Source organism: Fistularia commersonii, chromosome 8 (genome assembly GCF_037954325.1).
Source record: "Fistularia commersonii isolate RoL2024-O1a breed Wild chromosome 8, RoL_Fcom_v1.0, whole genome shotgun sequence".
NCBI lineage: Eukaryota > Metazoa > Chordata > Actinopteri > Syngnathiformes > Fistulariidae > Fistularia > Fistularia commersonii.
In genome coordinates this window covers 176,884-196,063 of record NC_141291.1, presented here as the reverse complement: position 1 = coordinate 196,063, position 19,180 = coordinate 176,884, and the positions used below count along the sequence as shown (strand labels likewise).

At 57.6% G+C, this 19,180-nt stretch overlaps 3 protein-coding genes across 3 annotated transcripts; 2 read left to right on the top strand and 1 right to left on the bottom strand.

Annotated features, from left to right (window-relative positions):
- Positions 1–1,835: 1,835 nt before the first annotated feature.
- tnfsf10 (TNF superfamily member 10) lies at positions 1,836–7,504 on the top strand. The gene is made up of 6 exons (XM_086150443.1): positions 1,836–2,179; positions 3,013–3,138; positions 3,979–4,024; positions 4,110–4,226; positions 4,422–4,666; positions 5,750–7,504. Exons 1-6 carry the CDS (start codon positions 2,072–2,074, stop codon positions 5,957–5,959), a joined length of 852 nt encoding a protein of 283 aa, XP_086006569.1. The 5' UTR covers positions 1,836–2,071; the 3' UTR covers positions 5,960–7,504.
- Positions 7,505–7,917: 413 nt separating this feature from the next.
- msl2b (MSL complex subunit 2b) lies at positions 7,918–14,585 on the bottom strand. The gene is made up of 3 exons (XM_086150441.1): positions 13,352–14,585; positions 9,605–10,950; positions 7,918–9,186 (listed from the first exon to the last, which is right to left on the bottom strand). The coding sequence occupies exons 1-3, from the start codon at positions 13,491–13,493 to the stop codon at positions 8,896–8,898; spliced, it is 1,779 nt and encodes a 592-aa protein (XP_086006567.1). The 5' UTR covers positions 13,494–14,585; the 3' UTR covers positions 7,918–8,895.
- Positions 14,586–16,606: 2,021 nt separating this feature from the next.
- On the top strand, positions 16,607–18,205 carry LOC147231559 (eotaxin-like). The gene is made up of 5 exons (XM_086150442.1): positions 16,607–16,748; positions 16,836–16,989; positions 17,452–17,575; positions 17,677–17,749; positions 18,025–18,205. The coding sequence occupies exons 2-5, from the start codon at positions 16,905–16,907 to the stop codon at positions 18,064–18,066; spliced, it is 324 nt and encodes a 107-aa protein (XP_086006568.1). The 5' UTR covers positions 16,607–16,748; positions 16,836–16,904; the 3' UTR covers positions 18,067–18,205.
- The last annotated feature ends 975 nt before the right edge of the window (positions 18,206–19,180 follow it).

The following is a 19,180-nucleotide window of genomic DNA, read 5'->3' as shown; positions in this document are numbered from 1 at the left end:
GACCTCCTGCCTGCAGGCTCCGACCCCAGCATCCTTCTACCAATCTATTCCTTCTCCCTCCTCCGTCCTCAGTCTGGCCTCTCTGACCTTCTCTCCAGAACATCTACTGTGTGCCGTCCCTCCAATGGACTCAGTCCTGGTCCTCTCCATCCTCCTGACTCCCAAAGAGAACCTCCACATCTTCATCTCTGTGACCTCCAGCTCTGCCTCCTGTCTTCTCCTCAATGCCAGGCTCTCCAAACCAGGGGTCGCCAACCCGTAACACCCAAAGAGCCATTTGGACCCGGTTTCCTTGGAAAAGAAAACACCGGGAGCCGCAATTTCTTTTTGACGTCTAAGATAAAGGTACCACTGTATATATGGCTTTTTATTACCTTTACACTTTGTATAAACAAGTGTGTAGTGAGTTGCTTCTGAAATTCACAAAGTATTACGGAGAAAATTAAATTTTATTTATGTAATGAACTCATTTTGAGCCTTGGGCTTTCAGAGCGTGTAGCGAAGCCTTGGCCTGAATTTTAAAAATAAATCGGGAAAAAATCACTGTGTCAGTAAACAATAAAAAATAAATATTTGCAAAATATCTTCATAAATATTTATTTTACCTGGTTTATGGGACTTCTGCTCCTGAACTTCTGCGCACAACATCTGCAAATCAGGACTTTACCGGCTGGCGGGTATACCGGCTTCCGCCAGTGTGACGTTATTTTGACCGGCGAAAAATAATGAATATAATTTTATTTAATATTTTAAGATCCCAATAATCTTCCAACTTAGAACTAAAAGTTAAAAAAGGGAATTAACACAAATGAAATACACTTCCATTAAATATTTATAATTTATTTTCCCAAGCCGCTCGGAGCCGCAGTGTAAAGATGAAGGAGCCGCGGGTCGCCGACCTCTGGTCCAAACCAAAGTGCACCGCCGGTCTCAACACTGTCTCCTCACACTTCATACACACACACACACACACACACACACACACTATAACAAATAGGGATATATAACATGGAACTATATATTAAGATATATTAAGATATATGTTATGAATACATAAAAAAATCAATATGTATATAGGTATGTATACACACACACACACACACACACACACACACACACACACACAGGACTGCTCTGATTGGCTGGTGATCTAATCCGACAGGTTGTGGCTCGATTGCCTCTAGGTGTAATCTGATTGGTGCTGGGTCTGATCGATCGGCCGTCTCTGATCGGCCGATCGATCCGTCGGATCCGTCCCTCTGAGGCCGGACGTTCATGTGGCTTCAGAAGTGGAACCCCAGAGATGGAGAGCAGTTGGATCCCACCGGTTGGTGTGGTGGGTCTGGTGGCACCAGGAGGAGACCGAAGCCGTACCGAACAAGCAAGAAGAAGAAGAAAAGTTGTCCGTACGCGTGATGACGCGACGCAACCCAGGATGAGGGGATCTTCTGCCCCACGGTTGGTCTCTACCTTGGCGGCCCTCTGGAGGAGCTCCAGTCCCATCTGGGTCCTCTTCCCTTCTCTGCCAAGCATCTCGCTCTGCCATGAGCCAGGACGTCCACCGCTCACGGCGTGATCCACAGGCCTCCTTCACACCGACTCACTGTCCGTGAGGTGGCGAAGGGAAGGAGGACCTCCAGAAGGACCAGTGTTTTAGTTGAGAGGAGAAACAACGAGCTGCAGCAGCGACTGAGAGGAACCAGCAGCCTGATCCCTCCTTCACCCAGCTCGTCTCCTGGTCTCCTGGTCTCCTTGTCTCCTCCCTCCTGGTCTCCTGGTCTCCTGGTCTCCTTGTCTCCTGGTCTCCTTGTCTCCTCCCTCCTGGTCTCCTTGTCTCCTCCCTCCTGGTCTCCTTGTCTCCTCCCTCCTGGTCTCCTTGTCTCCTCCCTCCTGGTCTCCTTGTCTCCTCCCTCCTGGTCTCCTGGTCTCCTCCCTCCTGGTCTCCTTGTCTCCTCCTCCTCCCCCGCGCAGGGGGACGGGAAGGGTAGAAGCGGACGAGTCCGCCCGCAGCCATTGTTCTCGCCGTGGTGGTCGTGGCGGCTGGTCCGGTACCGGACGGCGGGCTGCCGCGATGTCGGGCTCGGGTCCGAAGCTCGGGGTGCTGCTGCTGGTCGCGGTTCTCCTGCAGACGGTCGTGGTGACCATCACCGTGCTGCACTTCGCCGCCACCCTCAACTCGGTGAGCAGAACCGGAGGAGCGCGCGGTCGGGGGATCGGGGTTCGGCCCGCGGGGGTCCCGGTGTCCCGGGTGTCACGGGAGTCCGCGGCTCGGCGCCGTACGCGCCAGAACTTCGCAGAAAGTAGGACCAGGAAGTGGCGGCGGACATCCGGGTACCGGGACGCGCCGCAGCTCGCCCGTGCATGCGAGTGCGCGTCGAAGCCTCGCCTCCGGTTACCGGGCGCGGATCCAGAGCGGGTCCCGGGGAGCGCGTGCGCGTGTGAGGCCCGGTGGATCCGGCACCGGGCTTTGACCTTTCACCTTTCTCCTCCTTCAAGTCGTCCCACCTGTCCAGATCTCCTCCTCCTCCTCAGCTTCATCTCCTTCTCATGGAGCAGGACCTCCACCTCCTCCTCCTCAGCTTCATCTCCTCATGGAGCAGGACCTCCACCTCCAACCTCTCTGTGCAAATGAAATCTTCTTGCCAAATGTGTGTGTGTGTGTGTGTGTGTTCATGAAACGAGCACCACAATAACATGCAGGAGCAGATGAAAACGTTCACCTCTGAAGGATAAAGGCCGTTCTATTCTATCGCGCGTGTGCGCGTGTGTGTGTGTGTGTGTGTGTGTGTGTCTGTCTGTCTGTCTGTCTGTCTGTCTGTATGTGTGTTTGTGTATTTGTCTGTATGCATTAGTGAGTGTATGTATGTGGATGTGTAGTGCGTCATGTGTGTGTTTATGTATATATATGTGTGTGTGTGTGTGTGCATCGATCGGTGTTGTCGCCAGGCTGGCTGACAGTCCGCTGTGTGTGAACCCTGCGGTTCCTCATGAGATCCCCCGTGTGACCCCCAGATGAAGGAGACCTTTGCCAGGAGCAGCGTCTCCTGCCTGACGGGCGCCGACCTGCAGAGCATCACGCCGGTGCGAGGAGATCCCTGCTGGCAGGTCACACAGCAGCTCCACCTGCTCATCCAGAAGGTACCTGATGGAGAGACACACACACACACACACACGCACACACACACACAACTCACTCTTCTGTACACACACACACACACACACACACACACACACACACACACACACACACACACACACACACACTGGGGGGGGGGTCTTATCAGGCTCCAGGCTCAGGAAGGGACCACAAAGGGCTGCTTCATGGAGACGCCAGGAGATCTGCAGCAGGAATGTGTTCACCTGCCTGCTTTCACACACACACACACACACACACACACACACACACACACAGTGTAACTGTATCTCCTCTGTTGGATTGAGTTCCTTCCAGAAGAGGAACCTCCTGAGACATGTTCCTCCACAGACTTTGGATCTTCTGTCCTGGAGGCTCCAGTCTGCTCTGCCCCCCCCCTCATTGTCAGAACCTTTCAGCAGAAGGTTGTTGAACCAGGTTCCACCTGGGGGGGTCGGAGGAACCAGCTAACATTTAGACAAACATCTGGGTGACATGGTGGACGTCATGGATGTGACGGATGTTTCTCTGGAGGGTTCCACCATGTCTCCCTCATCATCAGTAATCATGGTCCAGAGCTGCTGCAGAGACCCCCCCCCCTCCCTCCCTCTTGCTCCTCCTCCACCTTCTGCTCCTCCTCCTCTTCACTGCTTCCAGTAATAATGTTTGAATGAACTCAGAGTTAATGATGGGGGTTGAAATGCCCTAGAAGGTTCTGAGCAGGAGAACCTTCTCCTCCTCACCGGCTCCGATTACACCGCGAATGTTATGAAGAAGCGAGTGTGAGCCATAGATGAAGGTCCTGAGCAGAGCCCTCTGAACCGTGTCTCTCCTGTCCTTCGCAGTCCCTGTCCCAGAGGTACCAGAGGCAGATCTCCACCGCGGTCAGAGGTCAGAACTCTAAGGTCTAAGTCCTTTCTTCTCCTGCCGGCTCCTTGAGCTCCTTGCTCAGTTCCTCCTCCCGCTCCTCCTCCAGATGAGGTGTCCCGGGTCCTGCCCTCGCTGGTGATGGAGGACCGAGCTTCTCCTCGGCCCAAGGTGGCCGCCCACGTCACCGGGAGCTTCGTGCCGAGGCTGGAACGAGAAGGCGGAGGTGAGATCCTTCACAAACGTCGACCGCTCACCCGTGGACCGACTAGAAGGTCTAGACCAGTTTATGAGACTCGTTTCTTCATATATATGTATATATAGAGAGACTTAGACTATAGAAATATGTGTGCAGACCATATATGTGTGTGTGTGTGTGTGTGTGTGTGTGTGTGTGTGTGTGTGTGTGTGTCTCCCTCAGCTCCAGCCTCAGCAGGACGGCGAGTTCAGGGCCAGAAGATCTCCTGGTGGGAGGGCCAGAAGGGCCTGGCGTTCCTGCAGGACGTGCAGCTGGTGGACGGAGAGCTGGTGGTTCCTCGTCCAGGGCTCTACTACGTCTACGCCCAGACCTACTTCAGACACACCCACGCCCTGGAGGCGGACGGAGAGGGCAGCGAGGAGGCCGAGGACCGAGGAAGACCCCTGCTGCAGTACATCTACAAGAAGGTGGGCCCATCCGCAGACGTTTGAGGCCCGATGCCGTCCCGTTTCCGAGAGCTGACGGGGCGAAGCCGTCCCGGAGGCGGACGGTCACGTGACCTCGATGAAACCGAAGGTAGACCCTCAGATAACGACAGAAGACGGTAAGAAGACACCAAAACATCTCCCCCTGTGGAGATCCAGAAGACTTCTAAAGACCGTCGTCACGGGAGCTCGTCGGCCGGACCCGAGGAGCCCCAAGATCGTCCGCCTCGAACCAGAGCCCTGAACCTGGGATTTGGGCTGGAGTGCAGCCACGTTTCCTGGAGAACCTCATCCTGATCCAGGATCACCAGGTGGCCCGACACTGGTCCAGATGAAGACCTGGTTGCGTCACATCATCCAAACCCAAATAGTGTTTGGACCACAAAGCGGAGTGTGATGCAGCCAGCCTGAAGGATCGCGTCCGAGGAGACCTTCTGCTCGGGATTCTCCAGAGGCTCGCTACAATACCACACCTGCTACAGGCCACGCTCTCCACGGGTTCCCTCAGGTCGAGGAACGTTCCTGCCCTCTCCAAAGGTCCCAAGGTGGACGTGGTTTGGTCTCAGGGTGGGTTCAGACCTTCCGTTCAGGAAGTGCCCGTCGGGCTTCCAGGAACGTTCCTGTTTACAACTTCCCCTTTTTGTTCTGAGCTCTCTGAGTGCCTCACAGCTGCAGGAGAGTTCCTCCCAGGTCCAGGACCTCAGCGCGACATTCTAGTCTGCGGGTCTGGAAGTGGCTCCTCCAGGATCGGGTGGCAGCACCCCTTAATTCCCGGGGGGACTCGGCACGTTCCCAAAATATCTTCTGGACGTTCCCGAAGAGGCCTCAGGCTCCACAGAAGACCTCCCCGGTGGGGAACGTTTGACACCATTGGATCTTCACCAGTGCAGAAGACCAGGCGTGTTCCCTGAACGTCTTTAGAGGAACTTGAAGGAACCCTTTTGTCTCTGCAGGAGAACCCGGGTTTTACGGAGACGTCAGACAAACCGTGACCCCGACCCGAAGCCGCCGAGTCCTCCTGTCCTCAAACGTGTCTCATCCTTCTCCTGTCCTCCTCTGAACCAGGTGAGCTCCTATCCGGTTCCCATCCTCCTGATGAAGACCAGCCGGACCTCCTGCTGGTCCCGCGGCTCCCAGTTCTCCCTGCACTCGGCCCACCAGGGGGGGCTGTTCCCGCTCTCCAGCGGGGACCGGCTCTTCGTCACCGTGACCAACGCCTCCGCCGTGGACATGGACGAGAAGAGCAGCTTCTTCGGCGCCTTTCTCATCAGCTAGCGGACGACCGACCGTGACGGGCCGGCTCGTGTGGTCGCCATGGCGACGCTGCCTCCAGACCCCAGAGCTCCTGAGGAGGAGGAGGAGGAGGAGGAGGACGAGGAGGAGATCCCTGAGGAGCACCCAGGAGTTTGGTCCTCAAAAACAAACATCTCATTACACTGGCTCTGGGGGTGCAAGAGAAGAGAAGGGCCGTGTGTGTGTGTGTGTGTGTGTGGGGGGGGGTGCGTGTGTGTGTGAGAGAGAGAGTGTGTGTGTCAGAGAGAGAGAGAAAGAGAGTGTGTGTGTGTGTGTGTGTGTGTGAGAGAGAGAGAGAGAAAGAGAGTGTGTGTGTGTGTGTGTGTGAGAGAGCGTGTGTGTCAGAGAGAAAGAGTGTGTTTGTGTGTGTGTGTGTGAGAGAGAGAGAGAAAAGGAGAGAGTGTGTGTGTGTGTGTGAGAGAGAGAGAGAAAAGGAGAGAGTGTGTGTGTGTGTGTGTGCGTGTGTGGGAGAGAGAGAGAGAGAGAAAGAGAGTGTGTGTGTGTGTGTGAGATGATGGCTGCAGAAGCCACCATGCTGTAGGTCCATGAATGATGGGTGTTCAGCTCCACTAACATCTCGTGAAGGTACAAATAAAGTTGCCGCTTCAGAAAACGAGAAGAAATGAGGAGAATCTCCGACGGCCTCCTCCGGCTTGGTGCCTCCAGGGTTCTCCACCGCAGAACATCTCCTCCCTTCGAGAGTCGTTCCTCTGGTCCCACCTTCAAACATCTGACGTCCCAAACAGGACCCGGAGTTTTGGTCAGAACTGGAAGCTGCAGCCGCTCCTCTGCAGAGCGACCGACCTTCTCAGCCCCTCCCTGGTTTACTGAGGGGTCACAAGAGGACGACCGAGGAGGACCTTCAGCTGACCCGTTTCAGTGGATCTTCTATTCCACTCCAGCTCTGCTCATGAAGCTCCTACTCTTCTCACGCTGGTGCCACACGAGGCTTCTGTCTCCACCTGTCTTCACCTGTCTTCACCTATCTCCACCTGTCCTCGTCTGTCTGCTCACAGAAATGGTTCTGCCCCAAAGAGAGGTCCAAGGGGTTCACCTGAGGACAGAGTGAAGGTCTCAGATGTTTGCGTGGGTGGAAGGCCCCCCCAATCCAGTTCCTCTGAAACGTTAGAAGGGACAGCGGTGGTCTGGTTTCTACACATCACAGCAGCGTTCCAGGTGTCCTCCAGGCTGGTCTTCACCAAAGCCTTCCAAAGTGTGGACCTGGCTCTCACAGAAGCTTTGACCCGGTGAAGCTCCAGGTGTGGGTTTGAACGTCAGACGTTCATGGAGGTCTCTTCTTCCCTCCTGGAGTCCATCATCCGCCGTTTCCACCTCTTCGTCTGAGAGGATGGGAGATGTTTGGTCCGGGACCCCGAGGCCCGAGTTCCATCTGACCTTTGACCTCTGGCTCCTGTGTTGAACCCGCCTGAGAGACCACATGGTCCGGGGACGGGACCTCCAGAAGAAACAATGTGAATGTAAATAGCTTTGTCTGTACATATTTGTAATAAAGTCACTGTACAAGGAGCTCCGGCCTCAACATGTCTCACCTTCTCCGTTAACCTCCATCTCACCTTCTCCGTTAACCTCCATCTCACCTTCTCCGTTAACCTCCATCTCACCTCCGTTAACCTCCATCTCACCTCCGTTAACCTCCATCTCACCTTCTCCGTTAACGATCGAAAGACATCGAACCCCAGCAGCACCGGCCAGAGGGGTCAGTGGCCAGCCACCGACAGAATGTGTGTGTGAGACATGGACGGGGAGTGTGTGACAGAATGTGTGTGTGAGAGACACGGACGGGGAGTGTGTGACAGAATGTGTGTGAGACAGAATGTGTGTGTGAGTGTGCGTTCAGGTGCTGAGCTGGTTAGCAGAGGCTGCTGTTGCTCTGCTGCCCCCTTGTGGCTGCGGGGAAGAATAACGACAGGACGTCACTGATGTTTTAGATTTTCTGTTTTTGTGGAAATATGTTACAGATATATTACAGGTATTTAAATGCCCCGATGGAGGGAAGAAAACAACGTTGGGAGAAACTAACACTAACAGGCGGAGTCAGTCCGGATGGATGGACCGAAGGGGCCCCGCTCGGAGACATCCAATAAATACTGCAAGTCTGTTAACGTAACGGAGTAAAGAGAAATAAAAGATGGACAGATGGGGATCCTGCGTTCGCACCTCCAGGCCTGAAGCTTAGCAGCATGTGAGGAGCTTCCAGAGACAAACACCTGATGGAAAACACAAGTCCTGCAGTCGACCAGAGTCGGCACACCCGGACCTCCTGGGAAGGGGAGAGCTGAAGGAAAGGGTTCCTTTGTTCCACCAGGAATTCTCGTCTCCCACGGACGCAGGACGTCCGTCCGTCTTCTCGGCTGGGACGCGGCCTCTGATTGAGTGCAGGCTTCCGGGGTCAGAATGCAGCCTTGGGATGAGAACCTTCAACCTCCTCACTGGAGACCCTTCGGTCCGCGTGCAAAAGGCTCCTTCGTGAAGATCGCACCAGTCCCAAGAAGATCAAGATCAAATCTATGTTCTGGCCAACAGCGTCTCCACACTGAGCCCGCCCTCTCTCTCTCTCACACAAACACGCACGCACGCACGCACGCACGCACGCACGCACGCACGCACGCACGCACGCACGCACGCACGCACACACACACACACACACACACACACACACCCTGCACAGACCCCCCTCCCCCCCTGCACATGCTCTACACTTTCCCACATCAGAGAATATAAGTGAAATGAAATGTCACGTACAGTAAAGCTACATCTCCTCCTCCTCCCTGCATCAAACCTCAAGCAGGGTGCAGTTCCGGGCGATGGACGGGGGTTTTCTCCCTCGCCACCGCCGCTCGCTGTAGCTGCCTTGTTCTGGCTCCGCTGCCGCAACGCCCGCCAGGGGTCGGGGGGGTTCAACAGTCAAACCGCATCTCCAGTGAATCGTCAAACCTGTTGTCGTGCCCCGTCCCCGACAGGAAGGCGGCCGTGACCGGCGCCCCTGTCGCCGTGGTGACATTGAGGAGGGCGCCACCGGGCGAGCCAGAGGCGGGGCCGCGCAGCGCCGCGATACTGGTGAGGTTGATGCCCAGCGTGAGCCGGGTTTGCTCCAGGGCCTTTTCCGGCACGGCGAAGGCCTCCAGCTTCTTCTCTCCGTTGGCCATGTATGAGTTCTGGCAGCCGCGGCAGATACAGTCCAGACACGCCTGGGGGGGGTAGCATGTGCGCGCACACACACACACACACACACACACACACACACACACACAGTTAATTACAGATCAGACACTGAACACACTTCCATCAACTGGTGCCCACAGAGCTTCTCCATCTCAGTCATGGGGAAAAGCACTGAGGAGCACCGGCTCTGACAGAGATGTGTCCCCAACACACACTTCCAAGTGTGTGTCCCCAACACACACTTCCAGGTGCGTCTGACTATCCATGAGGGATAAATGCTGAACATCTGAAGAAATCAAGCCCTTTCATTGGCGGCCTCCATGTGTGTCGCTGTAACTCACCAATCCGGTGGGAGGACAAATAGCACCAGGGCTGTCCACCTGTGTGTGTGTGTGTGTGTGTGTGTGTGTGTGTGTGTGTGTGTGCGCATGTGCACACACCCACCTTGCGGTTGGAGTAGCAGGGGCAGCGCTGCCCCCTGCAGGTCAGCACAGACGGGTTCTGTGTTGCCCGTCCACACTTGCAGCCCTTCTTCTCCACGGGCTTCTTGTACAGTGGCTTGGAGGGGCTGGGTGGGTGGGCCAGGGGGTGGGCGTGGGCGTGGGCGTGGGCGTGAGGGGGCACCCGGTCTCGGGGCTGTGCGCGGGGCTTGGCCCCGCCCTGCCTGGCCTTGGTATAGGCCTTCTTGGGGCCTCCGTGGTGCTCCACCGTCTTCTTGAGCGCCTTGGTGGAGACCAGCAGGGTCTTCCCCACCTTGGGGGTCCCGCCGTTGGGCACGGGGGCCAGGTGCCCATGCGGGGCAGAAGCGGGGAACCGCGGCTCCTGTTTGGCGGCGGCACCGGGGTCGGGGCGGCGGGGGGAGCCGTTGGCACCGAGGGGGGGGGCCCGCAGGAGGCTGGAGATCGGGAGGGGCTGCACCTTCTCGCTGTCGCTTTCCGAGCGCGAGCGCTTACGGCGGCACCGGGGAGGGGGGTGGGGGACGGCGGCGGCGGGTTGGGGGGGGGGCTGCGGGGACGGCTGGGGGTGGGGCCTGTGGGGGCGCGGCCCGTGCTCCGGCGGGAGGGAGGGGACGAGGCGGGAGGAGTCGGGGCCCGCCGGGCAGTGAGGCCCGTTCGGGCCGGACTGAGGTATGGAGTCAGTCTGGAGGGCGGGGGACGGGGGCGGGGGTGCGGCCGACTCCGTCTCCAGAGTCCTGAGCACCTCCTCCACGCTCAACAGCAGCGCCCCCCCTCCGTGCTTTATGTCCTCCGCAAAGGCGCCGATGTCACAGAGGGCGGCGTCGGCCGCCGCGCCCACACACACCGGGTCCTCCTCCGCCTTTTCCACGGCGACGGGCCGCGGCGCCTCCGTGCCGACCAGCCCGTTGCAGTCGTGAGGTCCGTGGAAGGTCCCGTCCTCCCCTTTGAGCTCCTTTGCGAGCGGGCCGTCGGGCCGGAGCTCCTTGGAGGCGGAGGCGGAGGTCTGCTGCGCGCCCTGCGCCTCCGTGCCGCGCTCCGCCTCAGGCTCCGCCTCCGCCAGCTTCAGGCCCTCATTGAGGACGGCCTGGAGGTCAGGGGAGTCCCCGGCGGCGCCCGCGATGTGCGGCGCCAGCGGGGACTGGGTGATGTACAGGCAGAGCTTCCGGTAGCAGCGGACCAACAGGGACAGCTGGTGGTTCTCCTGGAAGCGGGAGTAGTCCTTGCACCAGCTGCAGGACGGCCTCAGCTGCATCCTCTGGCCTTTGCAGCCCCGGCACACGTAGTGCTGGCACGACGAGTCCGTGGGCGCAATGGGGTCCTGCAGCAGGTTACCTGCGGGAAACACACACACACACCTTAGAGCACAGACACCAACAGCAACCCCAACACTGGTCCCGGGAACCTCCTCAGCCTGGAGCCCAGGAATGTTTCGAAGATACATCCATCACCACCAGCTCATCCAGACCACCTACAAGGCGAGGGTGCAAAATGGAAAGCTGGCATTGAAATGAGGCCTCCAGAAACACAGGGGGAGGCAGAAGGTCCACCTGGCTCCACTGACCTTCTGCTGACCTTTAGGACCACTGGTCTGCAGATGGTGGAGATATCAGTAATCAATACAGTCACTGATCAGAATGAAGGAGCAGGTGCTTGTTTGACACACACACACACACACACACACACACACACACACACACACACACACACACACACACACACACCTGTCTCTGTAAGATGTAGTGTGTGTGTATACGTTTAGACATCCCGTCCACCTTCTCCACGTGCACTCCTGACAGCTGGTCCGGCCCTGCAGCTCAGGCCGCTGGGAATGGAGGCGAGAAGAAGCAGGGCCTCCTCAACCTCGCCGTGATGCCTCAGCTTCCTGTGCGTGAACCTGAGAGGAGCCTGGCTCCCGGCCACGCTCCACCACAACCGCCCTTTGACGGGCGGAGAGGAGCTTCCTGAGCGACAGCTGGTCGCTAGGAGCTGCAGCTGCAGATGGGGGGGGTGAAGGTCCATTCATGACAGACAGCCGGCCTCACATCCTCCGAACCGCAGCTCGTCTTCATCTGACACAAAGCGCTCATTGACTCGTCGTCGGTGCGGCGGAAGCGGAGACGTTCGCGTTCTTCTCGGATTCTTCAGAAGGACACGGAGATCGCCATCGGATGGCCGGCGACCGTCTCTGCGTTCAGATGCCCGTCTGCGGCCGGGCGACCCCCCCCCCCCACACACACGATGGCCGCCTGTGGTCGCGTTCCTGCTGCTCTGAGGGACGTCCTGATTCACCCGCTCTTATCTGGTCACTTCGCATGACTTCGGAAGAACCCCCCCGCCGCCGCCGCCGCCGCTTTTAAACGTGGCAGGGGAGCCGCTCTCGGGACCGACGCTTCCGAGGCCTTTTCATTGGAAGAGCCACTCCTCTTGAGACAGAGGTGCGAGAGAGCTGTTCCTCAATCACCACGTTACGGCCGATGCTCCAGGAAGCTCTCGCGAGGCGTATACCCTGCATCGCGCCTGCGTGCCGTGACATCCGTCTTCACCGACGGACAACGTAAACACAGCGGCCGCAGAGCGACGCTCCGCCGTTCTCTGAGCCATGGAGAGCGTGCAGGGAACACGCCGCCGACACGGCTAGGCAGAGAAACGCACACGTGACCTCGGGCTGTCGCGGTAGCGCCGGGTTCAAACTCCGAGCCGCTTGTCCTGAGCTGGAGACCTCAGCAGAAGGCCTGGTGAGCGGAGGTCCTCTGCTGCAGCGGCACGCGGAGGCCGGAGCCGAGAGCACCGCGCATTCCAGGCTCCGGGGAAATAATAAGACACGAAATAAGACGAATAAGGCTCGACGGACTAGCTTCTCTTTGTGCTTCCGAGGGAGAGGACAGGTCGGGGGGGTGAAGAAGCTGCGAGGAAGTCACCAGACTCTACTCAGACTCTACAGGACAGAAGTGTCACAGATAATCCAGATGATTAAAGGGCTTGTGAAAGGAGACAGTCTGAACAACTACTGATTTCATTAGAACGCAGAATCAACGTTGGACTGGTTGAAGCGCGTTTGCGATACAACAGAGCTGTTGGCGCTCTCGCACGGGATATTTGGAGGATGTGTAACTGTGTATCTATATCGCTATCGTCCAACACGACATCGACACACACCAACTTGAGTATAATTACTTCCAAAACTGTGGAAGATTGATTGATGTGCCGGAGTTTTCGTTGCGGTGTGAAGCTCAGCGCCAAAACTGGTTTCTCACTCAGCATGTGAGCAGCGCTGCTCCCACAGCAAAGCACCACTGACAGCGTCACCCCGAGTACACACACACACACACACACAGAAACAAACACACACACACACAAACACACACACACAGACAAAAACAAACAAATACACGCACACACAGACAGAAACAAACACACACAGAAACAAACACACACAACCTTCCGCAGAAACAGAAACGAATACACACACACACAGAAACAAACACGCGCACACACAGAGACAAATAAACAAACTCTCTCTCACACACACACACACACACACACACGCACTCACACACACACAGAAACAAAAAAAACAAACTCTCTCTCTCACACCCCCCCCCCCCCCCCACACACACACAAACACACACACAGAAACAAATAAACAAACTCTCTCTCACACACACTCACACACAAACACACAAACACACACAGAAATAAATATACAAACTCTCTCACACACACACACACTCACCGCAGACCAGGCAGGAGAGGGACTGTCGGAAGAAGGGCAGCAGCCTGCAGAGCTCCGCCAGGGCCCGGGGGTCTCGGGGGTCGCACTGCAGCAGCGAGCGGGTCGCGGACACGTAGAGAGCGGTGGCATTCACCGGGTTCATCTCCGCGGCCTGGCCGTGTTAGAAGCGCGTAAGAAGGCCGGGGTCACGCAGTAACTCCACGCAAACAAAGCAGCCAATGGAGGCGGCGGCAGATCCACGCCCCCCCCGCGGGCGTCCGGGGGGAGATACGCGGGCTTTCCGATGGAGTCCGGCGGCTCCGGAGCGTCCATAGACCGCCTCGGTCCGCCTCAGTCCCCCGTCGGAAGCTCCGGGACGAGCATCACCCTGCGCCGCTCGCAGCACGCCCGTCCGCGGCGGCGCGGAGGTCCGCGGGGAGATCCGCGGGGGTTCACGGGGAGGCCGCGCCGTCACACGGTCGCCGTCGGTGCGGGTCGGTTCTGTCGGCGGGCCGCGGGGCGGCCGAGCATGGCTTCCAAACCGCCGCCGGGGGCCTGTGCGGGTCGTTGCTGCGCGGCGGCTCCGGCTCTCAAACGGGCGCTCTCCGGGCGAGACGTTTACCGCGGCTCCCGCCGGACTCTTCCATCGCCGCGTCCCCCGGTGTCCGCCCGCTGCCTCCGCGGTCCCGGGCCGAGGAAGCCCGAGGCGGCGCGGTGACGCTTGTTATTGTTCGCGGCGATTCATGGCGGCGAAAACACTGCAGGCCGCCCGGCCGGAGGAGGGTCGCCCCGCCGAGGACGGGCGGGGAGCGGGGGAGGGGGGTCCGCCGCCCGGACGCCGGGGAGCCGGGAGCCCGGGAGCCGGGGGGCGGCGAACTAAAAACAAAGCGTGAGCCGCGGGACTGCGGCGGACCGGGGCGGGGACGAACCAGCGGAAGCCCCGGGCTCCGGTGACACCGCTAGCCGCTCCAGGGACGCCGGGAAGTCGGCGAGCGGAGCAGGCCGCTGCCGCCTCTCCGTAACCAGCGCGGCTCTCTCGCCGCGCTCCGGACACCTCGGCGGGGAAGAAGCGCTCAAATCCGGCGCTTTATCCGACGACGACTCCTCCTTCGGTTTCTGGCGGGCCCGGGAAGCGTCTTTCACGGCCGAGAAAGGACCGAGTCCCGCGGAGGTCCGGTGCTATCGTTAGCCGCGGAGCGTCGGTCCGCCCGCCGCCTCCCGCACGTAAACAAGAGGGCGCTGTCGCCCACATCTCGCGAGAACTCGAACGAGGCGGCAAAACCGAAAAAAAGCGAGGCGGCCCCGGTCCCTGCCCCGGCCCCGGTACCTGCCCCGGCCCCGGCCCCGGCCCTGGCTCCGGTTCCAGCTCCAACCCTGATCTCGGCCCCGGCTCCGACTCCGACCTCAGCCTCGGCCCTCGGCTCTGGCCCGGCGGCCCTGGTCCCATACGGTGCTCGGCCGGTCACATCCCTGGTGGTCCCCCTGGGTCCCGAGCAGTGTTTTTTTGGAACCCCCGCGCCGGAAGGCAGGCCGAGCCCCCGGAAGACACCGGAAACCACAGTCGGCCCCCTCTGTCCCCGTGACCCCACGGTCCGCGGGCCCTGCCTCACATCCACAACTTTTGACCTCGGACAGTCACAGTCACCTTGGACAGTCGACCACTGGTCAGATTAAGCCAGGAGGGTGTGGCGGCGGGACCCCCCTTCCTGTGCGGGGTCTGCGCCGGGTTCCTCCAGGCTCGGTGGAAAAGCCTGCGTGGTCCAGACGTGCAAATGAACGAACGCTTGCGTGTTCTGTCTGATGTGCGGATGAGAGGGTGAACGGTCGGACGTCGCCGTACCACCTCCGTACCACCTCCGTACTACTCCGTACTACTCCGTACTACTCCGTACCACCGCCGAGCCTCCTCGCAGAGGAACGCTCCTCCGGATCACCGAGCGTCCTGATCGTCGTTTCTGACAAGGAACTTGGAGTTGGAGACGAAGAAGCTAATTTGGGCTCCTCAATGCGGATGGTGGCGTCACTCTGAGGGAAACGTCACACACTCACAGCTGGAGGCTGGTGGGTCTCAGCTGCCTTCCCCGGAACTGAGTCACCCTCCACTCCGAGATGACTACCTGCTCAGAATAGTCTGCTGGACATGAGCAGGTTTATTCTCAGACGGGGGTTACCCGACCACAAACACACACACACACACACACACACACACACACACACACACACACACACACACACACACACACACACACACACAGAGTATGATTACTGTCATATGAATAATTCAGGGGTGGACTTACACACACACACACACACAGTTATAAATACACATAGATATAAATACACTTTTATAGAAATACCACGCATACACACATGCATATCAAACAGTGACGGTCACATATTTGTGATATTGAACTGTGGTGAATCTCTGATGATGTAAGTCAATGGTCTCCATGAGGACCAAACATCGAGCTCTGCAGAAGAACGTCTCCTTTAGGGCTGATAAGAAATCTATAATGGGCGGAAACCGCTCTCCTGTCGTTGATAAAAGGCATCGAATAAAACATAAAATAAAGACAGACACACGAAAAATACATCATGTGTTATGTGCGCATGCATGTTTGTGCACGTGTGCTGAATTTGGGAGACTGTGTGTGTGTGTATTATAATCTACTGCTACTACCACCATACTGGTAATAGCAGTAGATTATAATACTGCCACTGCCACTGCAGTATGATCGGGCGATCATTGGTGCGGCTGTCATTCAGTGTCCGATCAGGATTGTTGATGATGATTGATGATGGTCGTGATGACCGTGACGGTCCAGCCTTGGTCTCAGCCAGGTCTGGATTCTAACCCGGACCGGGTAAAGACCGGTTGGAATAATGACGTGTGTCACGTGTTGGATGCCAGAATGAACCAGAAGAGGTCAGAAGGTCTCTTCGGAGCCTGCGGTCCATCAGAGCAGGTCGACGGTAGAACTTATTTTAACCTTTTGTGCTCACCGGGTTTCGAGTCGTGGGCTCTAGACGTGGCCTGGAGATCTTGACCTTCAGGTCCAACGGGGGGATTCATAATCCGACTACTGGGGCCAGATCGGTCGGGTTCGCTCTCAGAAGGCCAAAGGTAGAGCGCACAGGACCTGGTCGGACCTGATCGGACCTGATCGGACCTGATCGGACCTGATCGGATCTGGCCGGACCCGACTGGACCTGACTGGACCTGGCACTGGCCCTGCACCAGAGGGGAGGCACCCCTTCCTGAGCGGTGGAGTAAAGGGTGAAGAACCTTCTGGTTCGCTCCTCAGCTGTCTGCCCGGTAACCCTTGAGCCTGACCGGGATCGGCGTGGACTCAGACGGGCGGGGATTCTGCTGAGGACATATAAGGCCAGGAGGAGAGGTCCTGGTCTGAGGGTGACGGTGATTTGTTCCACTGAAGAAGAAAAAAGACTTCCTCTTTGTGCGCGGAGGCGCTCTATTTAAGCCACTCTCTTCTCGCCTCCTCAGACATTCGGACGTCCACTGCGTTCTCCTGGCAGCTGACCAAGGCTGATATCTGGGCCCGCTTCGGAGGACATGATGATGAGAAGCAGACCATCCCTTGGCCCCAGGGTCTTCCTCTTGGCCCTGGCGGTTGCGATCGTCTCCTTCACCTCTCCAGGTAAAGGCCGGCCCGGTCAGATTCTTTTCTCCTTCCATGATCAGGATTTCACTTGGACGAGAGGAGGTGGAGGCAAAGAACATCAGTGGTTGGACCTCCGAGGGGAAACACCTGGTCCGTGATCCTCTCATGAAAAACAGGGACCTCTCTGTTTGACATGAGAAGATCATCTCCCGACCTTTCCTGCTCCAAGCAGGACCAACACAACGTTCCATAATATATAATGAAACGTTATGGAACATTATTATATTATTATACGCCGTTCGGTTTAAGATTCTGCTGGTGCTTCGGGTCACTTTATGAAGACAAGGACCTCAAACTGACCAGAAAGTGGAAACATGTAGAAGGAGGTGGGGTGTGTGTGCCACATGTCTCTGGTGGCTCCACGTGGAGGGTCCAGACCTGAGATGTTTGGCAGCCATATTGTCAAGGCTGAACAATGTCTTCTGTTCGTCGTGGCAGGCGCCTCCTCCGAACCCATCGTGGGCTTGTCCTGCTGCAGCCGCCTGAGCCACCGGAGGCCCGCGACCATCGAGAGGTGCTTCGAGCAGAAGCCACGGAAGGGCTGCAACTTCCACGCCTTCCTGTGAGCGCCAGGTTCTCGCTCGCGGCAGGGGAACACTCGGAATGTCCGGACCACCCCTGTGAGACCTTCTCCGCTCCCATCTGACCGGTGTCTCTCTCCAGGATCCAGACCGGGACCGGCAGGTTGGTGTGTGTCAATCCCAAGGTCAAGTGGCTCCGGGACATGAGGAAGAAGGTGAGGGGGTGATGTTCTGATGTTCTGATGTTCTGCCAAACATGGCTGTTCTGGGAATACCATCATGTGGTGAGGTTCGATTTGATGAGCAAACGTCGGGGCTGTGGAGGTCTGGCGTTCGTGCCAAGACAGGGAGTTTCACCTGAGCGCAGCAGACTTGGACAGAAGGCCGGAGGAGTAGAACATCAAACACCACCGTGACGGCAGGCCGTCGTCCAGCCGACGGCGTGAGATCCGAAACTCAGAGCTTTACCGCCTCTGCGTCTCCTCTGCAGGACGGCCTCTCCTGTCCTCCTGACCTGACCTTGACGAAGTGACGTCCACCCTGCGGGCGGAGCTGCTCTCCAGGGCTCCTCCACCTCCACCTCCACCCTATTTATTCCAGATGTATTTATCGACACGACCTATTTTTGTACTCCAAATATGATTTGGTAAAATTGTTATTTTTTGCACCGAAGCCCAAATAAAGAACATCTGCTGGACTTTGAAAGCTTCTGGAAGTTCTTCTGCCCGAGCAGGTGTCCGTGCTTTCTCGTCAACCCCGCTATGAAGATCTGCAGGCTAAAGAGCTGAGCGGACGAGAAGAACGGAGGAAGAAAAGTCCACGCCTCATGATGCACGTGTATACTTTGTATGAGACGAACGGTCAGGAGGAGCCTTCTCCAAGATCACATTACATTACAATCCTTTGGCAGACCATTTATCCAAAGCCACTTACAAGAAATGCAATTCGGTCACCGAAGATCCGAAGTACCAGTCGTCGGGAGTCGGAAGGGACCAGAATGACTCCTTGTGGCCCCGAGAAGCTGCTGCTGGGGCTCAGCCTGCGGCTCCGCTGCTACACCACTGGGTGGCAACGACATGCCGTGGAAGAGCACGTGGGCCGTGATGGAGACCCGGCCAAGGCATCAGCGGCTCAGATGTGTCATGTCCCGGATGTGAAGCTGAACAAGATAGACCTTTGGATCTCAAGCGGTGGAAGGTCCGCTCCTTGGGGCCGGTCAGAGGACACGCATGACGAGGTGCTTCGGTCTTATCTCGGTCCGAGGGCGAACACGTCGCGGGTGCCGAGAACCCGGAGATCTTTGTCCACGTGATGAAATCCAAACCTTTCCTTCTCCGCTACATCTCGGAATTCCAGCAGTTCTGCCCGGGCCGAAGGAGGTCCTCTGCAGCTGAAGGTCTGCGGGTCGGACCCGAGCGTGGTGCGTTCACTGGCCGGGGGGGGAAGAGGAAGACGCAAACCTCAGAGGTCCAAAACCAAAAACCCACAGAAAGGAACAAGGTTCACAACACTTTCATTGAGATTTAGAACCAACACACCAAACCGGAGTCAGGGTCAGAGGTCATGGGTTCCACTGAGAACCTCTGCCTCCAGCACCTGCAGCTCCCAGGTGGAGATCTTATGAGCCACGTGTGCTGGCGCAGAGG

Coding starts and splice junctions, on each gene's coding strand:
- tnfsf10 (XM_086150443.1), top strand. CDS start 2,072: ATGTCGGGCTCGGGTCCGAAGCTCGGGGTGCTGCTGCTGGTCGCGGTT. Junction 4,227..4,421: donor GCTGGAACGAGAAGGCGGAG/GTGAGATCCTTC, acceptor TGTCTCCCTCAG/CTCCAGCCTCAGCAGGACGG. Junction 4,667..5,749: donor TGCAGTACATCTACAAGAAG/GTGGGCCCATCC, acceptor CCTCTGAACCAG/GTGAGCTCCTATCCGGTTCC.
- msl2b (XM_086150441.1), bottom strand. CDS start 13,493: ATGAACCCGGTGAATGCCACCGCTCTCTACGTGTCCGCGACCCGCTCG. Junction 10,951..13,351: donor CCTCTCCTGCCTGGTCTGCG/GTGAGTGTGTGT, acceptor TGTTTCCCGCAG/GTAACCTGCTGCAGGACCCC. Junction 9,187..9,604: donor CCTGCTACTCCAACCGCAAG/GTGGGTGTGTGC, acceptor TACCCCCCCCAG/GCGTGTCTGGACTGTATCTG.
- LOC147231559 (XM_086150442.1), top strand. CDS start 16,905: ATGATGATGAGAAGCAGACCATCCCTTGGCCCCAGGGTCTTCCTCTTG. Junction 16,990..17,451: donor CGTCTCCTTCACCTCTCCAG/GTAAAGGCCGGC, acceptor TCGTCGTGGCAG/GCGCCTCCTCCGAACCCATC. Junction 17,576..17,676: donor TGCAACTTCCACGCCTTCCT/GTGAGCGCCAGG, acceptor GTCTCTCTCCAG/GATCCAGACCGGGACCGGCA.